Source organism: Eriocheir sinensis, chromosome 36, assembly GCF_024679095.1.
Source record: "Eriocheir sinensis breed Jianghai 21 chromosome 36, ASM2467909v1, whole genome shotgun sequence".
Lineage (NCBI taxonomy): Eukaryota > Metazoa > Arthropoda > Malacostraca > Decapoda > Varunidae > Eriocheir > Eriocheir sinensis.
Window position 1 is genome coordinate 8,317,490 of NC_066544.1, and position 8,764 is coordinate 8,326,253.

An 8,764-nucleotide genomic window follows, 5' to 3' on the forward strand; every position below is an offset into this window, starting at 1 on the left:
CAGGTAGCCAAACGGGGGTGGGTGGGAAGGGGGAGGTGATCAGGGGAACAGCAGGGGAAGAGGGAGGAGTTTATTTGGTAGCTGAATGCGGTGGATTGGGGGGCGGGGAACGTAGCAAGGAAGGAGGGGGGAAGGGGAGAAGAAAAGCGAAGGGGCCTTGGACTGGTGGCGTATTGGGGTGGGGAAGGGAGGTGGTAGGGTGAGGTAGGAGGGGGAGGAGGGGAGAAAAGCGAAGGGGCCTTGGACTGGTGGCGTATTGGGGAGGGGAAGGGAGGTGGTAGGGAGAGGTAGGAGGGGGAGGTGGGGAGAAAAGCGAAGGGCCTTAGACTGGTAGAATATTGGGGAGGGGGAAGGGAGGTCGTAAGGAGAGGTAGGAGGGGGAGGAGGGGAGAAAAGCGAAGGGGCCTTGGACTGGTGGCGTATTGGGGAGGGGGAAGGGAGGTCGTAGGGTGAGGTAGGAGGGGGAGGAGGGGAGAAAAGCGAAGGGGCCTTGGACTGGTGGCGTATTGGGGAGGGGGAAGGGAGGTCGTAGGGAGAGGTAGGAGGGGGAGGAGGGGAGAAAAGCGAAGGGGCCTTAGACTGGTAGAATATTGGGGAGGGGGAAGGGAGGTCGTAAGGAGAGGTAGGAGGGGGAGGTGGGGAGAAAAGCGAAGGGGCCTTGGACTGGTGGCGTATTGGGGAGGGGGAGGTGGGGAGAAAAGTGAAGGGGCGTTAGACTGGTAGCACATTGGGGCGGGGGAGACCGTGGAGGAGGGGGGTCATTGGGGGGTGGAGAGGAGGGGAGAAGGGAAGGGTGGCGGTGGCTCAAGTGGGGGGGGAAGGGAGTTGGGAAGTCAATCAGGGGGGGAGGGGGGGGAGAAAACCTTAGACTGGTAGCACATTGGAAGAGGGAGAGGGGAGGCCATAGGGGGGTAGGGGGGGGGGTCATGAGTAAGAGGGAGAGGGGGGACAGGGGAGGGGGCAGGGGGGGAGGGGGGGAGAAAACCGAAGCACCTTAGACTGGTAGCACATTGGGGAGGGAGGGGGGATCATGAGAGAGAAAGGTTGAGGGGTTACAGGGGAGGGGGCAGGGGGGTGGCGGCGGCTCAGGTGTGTAATCAAGGCGGGGAACCGGCCGCCCACCTGTCAGGTAACGCGGCGGCGGGAAGAAGTCTCGTTTGTAGCCTCCCCGGCGCTAATGGACCATGCACCGCCGCCGAGCGTGGGGGGGGGGGGGGGAGAAGGAGGGGGAAGGAGGGGGAAGAGGGGGAGAGAATAAGGGGGGGTACAGGCGAGGAGAAGGTATAAGAGAAGAGAAAAAATAGAGATGGAGGAAGAGAGGAAAGGGAAAGGGTTGACGAAAATGAGAAAAGTAGATGGAGGGAGGAAAGGGAAGGGGTGAGGAAAACGAGGAGAGAAAAGTAGATGGAGGAGAAGAGGAGAGGGAAAGGGTAAGGAAAGGAAAAGGGGGTTATGGTAGAGGGGGAGAGAAGAAGAGGGACGGTATGGGGGGAGGGGGAGGAGGGAAAGGGGGCGAAGAGGGTAAGGGGAAGAGAAGAAAGAGGGAGGGGCTTTTGGAGAGGAGAGGGTGAAAAGTAGAGATTGAAGGAAAGAGAGGAGAAGTAATGGTGTATAGGAAGAGGGAAGAAGATAGAGAGGGAAGAAGAAGAGGGGAAAAAAGCTAACAGGAAACAAGAGAAAAATTAGAAGAAGAGAAGGACAAGGGAGAGAAGAAACGATAGAAAAAGGGAATATAGGAAGAAAAAACGAGAGAGGAGGGAAGAAAAGAAGAGGAGAGGGGGAAGAAGAAGAGAAGGAAGAATAGGAGAAACACAGAGAAAAGGAGAAAACAACTGAGAAAAAAGGAAAGGCATAAAAAAGAGAGGAGGAAAGGAAAAAGCGGGGAGAAGAGAGGGGAAAGAAGAGTGGAGAGGAGAGTAGAGGAAAAGGGAATGAAAAAGGGAGGGAGAGAGTGAGAGGAGAGGTCTGAAGGGGGAGTGGATGGGGCAGGTAATGGGTGGTTTTAAAAAGAGAGAGAGAGAGAGAGAGAGAGAGAGAGAGAGAGAGAGAGAGAGAGAGAGAGAGAGAGAGAGAGAGAGAGAGAGAGAGAGAGAGAGAGAGAGAGAGAGAGAGAGAGAGAGAGAGAGAGAGAGAAAACAGGAGGAGAAGTCTGAAGGTAGGAGGAGTGTGGCAGGTAATGTGTGGTTTTAAAAAGAGGAGAGGAGAGAGAGAAGAAGAGAGGGAGAGAGAGAGCAGGAGGAGGAGTCTCGGGAAGGGAGGAGGTAGTGCGTGGTTGCGAGGGATGCGCCATCAAGATAACACACTAAGTAACCAAGATGGAGAGATAGCGTGAAAAAAAAAGCCGCGCGGTAATATTAACAGGGTAAAAAAAGGAGCCTGCGCGTCGGCCACAATGGAAAGACTCATCACTCCGACCTGGAACAAAAGACGGGGAGTTGACGGCGTGGAGGAGGAGGAGGAGGAGGAGGAGGAAGAAGAAGAACGAGAACATGAGAACAAGAACAACAACAAGAACAAAAGAACAAGAACAAGAAGAGAAAGAAGGAAAAGAAGAGAAAGAAGAACAATGACAAGAAAAAGAATAATAGAATAAGAACATGAACTAGAACAACAACAACGACAACAACAACAACAACAACAAAGACAAGAAAAAAAAGTAATAATATCAGAAAATAACAAACATCCCCAGCGATTTATGATAAACTTTAGGCAAAATGTGGAGACTCCAATTCGTTTAAAGAGCTGTAGAGTTTTTGTTTACTGTGAAGAGTGTAAGGCTGCAGTGGAAGCTGTGAATGGCTGTAGTCAATGCTGCGGCTCTGTGGTGAAGGCTGTTAAGGCTGTGTGTAGGCCATAAGGGCTGTGGAGAGGCTGTGAGAATCCTGTAAAGGCTATGCGGATAATATAAAAGACTGCTTAACTATAGAGAGCTGTGACAGTAAAGGCTTTGGCACGGCTGAGTGGAGGCTTTATGAAGACTTAAGACTGTATAGTACGGAGTACGGACGGAAGAGGCTTTAGAAGTGACTGGGAATGGCTTGAGGGTTTTGATTAGGCTGTTGAAGGGACCATGGGCTGTGGGGGGGGGGGTGTCAAGGCTGCCACTGTGTACTCACCGCCGCCAAAACAGCCCAAACCGCGGGTGGGTGGCGGGGGGCGGCGGGCGGCGGGCATCTGATAGGCGGCGGGTGATGTGTGGGCCGCGCCGCCGACACACTCGCGCGATGACGGCCAATTTACGCCGCACCACTTACCGGCGTGTAATCAGAGGCGCGGCGAGTATCGGTCCGCCTCAGGGGCTTGAAGGGGCGTTCGTTCCTCCACCCCTCCCTCCATCCCTCCATCCATCCCTCCTCTCCTTGCCTTTCTCCAATTCTCCGTCTGGTAATCATCGTTCTTCTTCTCTCTGTTGTTTTCCTCCTTTCGTCCCTCAGTTTCCTCCTCTTCCTACTTCCTTCCTTCCTTTACTTCCTTCTTTCACTCGCTCTTTCTCGGTTTCTTCTTTCTTTCAGTCGCTCGTTTCCATTTATTCTCCTTCTGTTGATTCTGCCTCTCTCCTTCCTTTTCGTATCTATATTTGTCCTTTCCCTTTTCCTTCGTTTCTCCATCCCTCTGTCCCTGTCTTCGTCCTTCCTTCCTTCACTCTGTACCTCTTTCTCAGTTTCTCCTTTCATTCAGTCGCTTCGTCCCTTCTTTCGTTAATCCTCGTTTCATTTATTCTTTTTTTTGTTGATTCTCCTTCTTTCCTTCCTTTTCGTACCTATGTCCTTTCCTTTTTCCTTCGTTTCCCTCCATCCCTCTGTCCCTCTCTTCATCTCTTCACGCTTCTTCTTCCTTCCTTTCGTCTTCTGTCCCTTCCTTCTTTCCTCTCCATCCCTCTGTCCCTCTCTTCGTCCTTCCCTTCCCCTGCGTCTCTTCATGACCCTCTCCCTCCCTCCGTCCCTCCCTCGGGGTAACAAGGCGGCACAAAGAGCGAGGCGAGGCAAAGGTGTGTCCCTGAAGGTGTTTGGACGCAAGACTTCATATCATCGTTAGGGAGTGTACGAGGAGGCGGAGGAGGAGCAGAATAAGAGACATGCAAAAGTTAATGACAGATAGAAAAGGAACAGAGTAAGAGACGCAAAAGTTTATGAGGAAGCAGAGAAGGACCAGAATAAGAAACACAAATAAGTATAATAAACAAAAATGGCTTACAAAGAGGCAGAGAAAGAGCAGAATAAGAAACACAAATAAGTATAATAAAAAAAAATGGCTTACGGAGAGGTAGAAAAGGAGCAGAACAAGAGACACGCAGAAGTTAATGAAGAGGCAGAGAAGGAACAGAACAGGAAACATAAATAAGTATGAAAGACAGAGATGGTTTAGAATGAGACAGAAGGAGAGGAATAAGACAAATATATCTCAGAGACGAAGATTGTTTATAAGGAGACGGAGAAGGAACAAAATAAGAGACAAATAAGTAGGAGAAAAAAAAGATGATTTACGAAGAGAAGAGGAACAAAATAAGACACAAATAAGAATGGAAGACGAAGATGATTTACGAAGAGAAAAGGAAGAAAATAAGAGACACAAATATTTACGAAGATAGGAGGAACAAAATAAGAGAGACAAATAAGAACGGAAGACAAAGATGATTTACGAAGAAAGAAGGAACAAGAAAAAAAGATATGTTAGGTTTTCATAAGTTAGTCTGCCTCCACTCGTTCATTGTTTTAAATCTATATGAAAAAAAACTAAACTTCGGGAGGAGAGAAAGAACGACAGACACGGAGAGTTCTATAAAGAGGTTACGGTCGCGCCGCCCACGCCTCACACACCTGACATCACCCTTAAAGACTCTATTAAAACGACAGAAAGAACCGCGAGAGTTACAGAATGCTCTTAAGGTGAAAGGTGTGTAAGTATGTACGTGCGTCCAGTGCTCAGCTTCCCTTCACTTCTCCGGCGCTTCAGAAGACGTAGACGAACCCCTAGCTGACATATTATTACTGAAAAATAGCAATAAAGGAAGTGAGAAAATAGAAGAAGGGAAAAATTATTAAAAAAACTCTGGAAGGAGAGACAAAGGTCGGTATTATAAGACAATTTCGCTTCTCACATCAGCTATTTCTAAAGGTCAAAGAGGGGGTTAGTCGGGTTCTAATGAGTGTTTCTTCAGGTTCATGATACAAAAGAAGGGTCAAACTACCACCAATGTCATAGAACTATCCCTGGAAATCCCCACAACTCCTACGAAAGCCTTGTCAAATGTGTGTTTTTGTGCGGCGAAATGTCTTGCAATACGACCCAAAGAATTCAGAAGGCTAAAACACAAGTACAAAACCAGTGGAAAAAAAATAGATGTCAAGTGAATATTGAAAAAGAAAATAAGAGTTAAAACACGAGAACATTGACATTGAGTGTTAAGAAAATCCGGGAACCGTTTCAAAGGCATATCCCGGGACTACATCTGATCTGATCTGAGTAGCGCGTCAAACAACTATGGGAACTGAAAAGGAAAGGATTAAGAAGCCTACCACACCCCCTCTCCCCCATGCAATACACCCATTAGCACCCACCCACCTATCTACCCCACCGTTGCCAGGTTATCGTACTCAGAGCCGCGTATTTACCACAGAGTTAAATACCGTAATAACTCTGTGGTATTTATCGGTTTCTGCCCCATAGCTGTTGCCAAGAAGCACCAATAATTAACCATTTAAACGATAACCATATATGAAGGCAGTCATTTGGGTGATGAAAGCAGTTTTTGGGTCGGAAATCGGAAACATAAGAGGCGGAGTACGACAATCTGGCAACGTTGATTATTCTACCCTCTCACCCACCTTCTTTTCTGCCCACAGCGCCAGTAGACTTTCTTGAGGGGCCTCTCGGACGACCCCAGCCCAGTAGTGACGCGGGCGGATTTTATTTATAGTGGTTGTTGTGATGTATGACTTGTTTGGTCCATCTTTCATTCTTATTTCTGTGTCTTATTTTGTTCCTCTTCTCTTCGTAGATCATCTTTGTGTTTCATTTTTACTTGTGTCTCTTATTTTGTTCCTCTTCTCTTCGTAAATCATCTTTGTCTTCCATTCTCATTTGTGTCTTTTATTTTGTTCCTCCTCTCTTCGTAGATCATCTTTGTGTTTCATTTTTACTTGTGTCTCTTATTTTGTTCCTTCTCTCTTCGTAGATCATCTTTGTGTTTCATTTTTACTTGTGTCTCTTATTTTGTTCCTCCTCTCTTCGTAGATCATCTTTGTGTTTCATTTTTACTTGTGTCTCTTATTTTGTTCCTCCTCTCTTCGTAGATCATCTTTGTGTTTCATTTTTACTTGTGTCTCTTATTTTGTTCCTCCTCTCTTCGTAGATCATCTTTGTCTCCCATTCTCATTTGTGTCTTTTATTTTGTTCCTCCTCTCTTCGTAAATCATCTTTGTCTTCCATTCTCATTTGTGTCTCTTATTTTGTTCCTCCTCTCTTTGTCAATCATCTTTGTCTTCCATTCTCATTTGTGTCTTTTATTTTGTTCCTCCTCTCTTCGTAGATCATCTTTGTCTTCCATTCTCATTTGTGTCTCTTATTTTGTTCCTTCTCTCTTTGTCAATCATCTTTTTTCTCCTACTTATTTGTGTCTCTTATTCCGTTGCTCCTCTCTTGACCGCAGTCGCTGAAGTTAGTATAGTTAGAGTTGACTGGTGGTCTGGAAAGCATGTGAGTAAATCGTCCACCACTCGGCGATGCTTGAAAATTGTCGGCTGCTGGCGGTGGGACTCGAACCCTGGTTTTCGAGATCACCACGCCCGTTCGTTGACCACTCATCGACCGCTTCCCCAGACGTCTCAACCTTTCCCCTCCTGCACCTCCCCTCCCTTCTACAGCTGCCCCCCCCCCTCCTGCAGCTGCCCCCCCCTTCTGCAGCTGCCCCCCCCTCCTGCAGCTTCCCTCCCCCCCTCCTCCTGCAGCTGCCCCCCCCTCTCCTGCGTCTGCCCCCCCTCTCCTGCAGCTGCCCCCTTCCTGCAACTGTTCCCACCTCCTGCATTTGCCCCCCCTCCTGCAGCTGCCCCCCCTCTCCTGCATTTGCCCCCCCTCTCCTGCAGCTGCACCCCTCCTGCATTTTCCCCCCTCTCCGGCAACTGCCCCCCCTCCTGCAGCTGCCCCCCCTCTCCTGCAGCTGCCCCCCCTCTCCTGCAACTGCCCCCCCTCCTGCAGCTGCCCCCTCCTGCAGCTGCCCCCTCTCCTGCATCTGCCCCCTCTCCTGCAACTGCCCCCTCCTGCAACTGCCCACCCCTTCTGCAACTGTCCCCCTCCTGCATTTGCCCCCTCCTGCACCTGCCCCCCATTCTGCAGCTGCCCCTCTCCTGCAGCTGCCCTCCTGCAGCTGCCCCCTCTCCTGCAGCTGCCCCCTCCTGCAGTTGCCCCCTCCTGCAGCTGCCCCCTCCTGCAGCTGCCCCCTCCTGCAGTTGCCCCCTCCTGCAGTTACCCCCTCCTGCAGACGCCCCCCCTGCTGCAGCTCCTCCCCCCCCTTCCACTTGCACACATCCCTCCCGTCGTAAACAAAATGACAAATATCGCTGAAATACCTCGGCCAGTTTCGAGACAAATTTTTACACAACTGTTTTCCTTTTTTTTTTTTTTTTTCAGTTTATGGCGCGTTTAATGATTTGATCCTTTTTTTCCTCCAAGTTAACTGACTACCACCATCATCACCACCACCACCACCATCACCACCACCACCACCACTTCTATCACCGCCGCCGCCGCCACAGCCACCACACCACGCCCTCTATTGGTATTCCGAGCACGTGGCGACACCTTCCCTTACTCGAGGCCTGCAGCACCACCACTACGCCACTACCACCACTACCACCACCACCACCGCGAAAGCTCAGTCAGTGTCAAGTCGCTACTCCTAACACAACCTAACACACACAGCCTACTACTACTTATACTACTACTACTACTACTACTACTACTACTTCTACTACTACTACTACTACTACTACTACTACTACTACTACTACTACTACTACTACTACTACTACTACCAATTACTATTACTATCCATCTTTCCCCTTCTTCGTTTCTGACTTCCCCTGTCACTCATCTCCTTCCCCTTCCCCTATTCTCCCCTTCCCTCCCCTTCCCCTTCCCTTCACAACCCTTTCCCCTCATGTATTCCGTCCCCTCTATCCTTTCCCCTTCATATCCAACTAATGTAATCTCTCTCTCTCTCTCTCTCTCTCTCTCTCTCTCTCGTGTACCCATCTAGAATCACCAATTTAGTCAAGAACGTAAATAAAAAAGTCAACCCGTAGTAATTTTGCGTGAAGAGGGACGCCAACAGGTAAGTGCGCAAGCCGTAGAGTTTCTGTCCCTTCTTTTCATCATCCCGCAACAGAGGAGCAAAACGCGCGAGTCTTCAACAAATGTGATTCCCCGAACTGCAGCGGTAAGCCATTTATTCGAGAGAGAGAGAGAGAGAGAGAGATAAACACGAAAAATTAAACAGGCAAAGATAAAACAAGAAAGAAAACAAATGAAAATGTAGAAAATAGAAAATGCAGAAAAGAGAGAGAGAGAGAGAGAGAGAGAGAGAGAGAGAGAGAGAGAGAGAGAGAGAGAGAGAGAGAGAAGAAAGAACACGAACAAGGAGACAGAGACAGGTAAAACAAAAAAAAGAAAACAAATGGAAAATGTAGAAAATAGAAAATGCAAAAAAAGAGAATGAAAAGCAGAAGAGAGAGAGAGAGAGAGAGAGAGAGAGAGAGAGAGAGAGAGA

The 8,764-nt window shown here is 48.9% G+C and overlaps 1 protein-coding gene across 1 annotated transcript in view; it reads left to right on the forward strand.

Annotated features, from left to right (window-relative positions):
* LOC127007977 (uncharacterized) overlaps nucleotides 1–7,538 on the forward strand; it is a 21,165-nt gene extending 13,627 nt beyond the window's left edge. Inside the window, exons 2-3 of the mRNA XM_050879522.1 lie at nucleotides 5,844–5,916; nucleotides 7,043–7,538. Of these exons, the coding sequence (XP_050735479.1) occupies nucleotides 5,844–5,916; nucleotides 7,043–7,538 (569 nt within the window). The remainder of the gene's footprint in view (nucleotides 1–5,843; nucleotides 5,917–7,042) is intronic.
* Nucleotides 7,539–8,764: the final 1,226 nt, after the last annotated feature.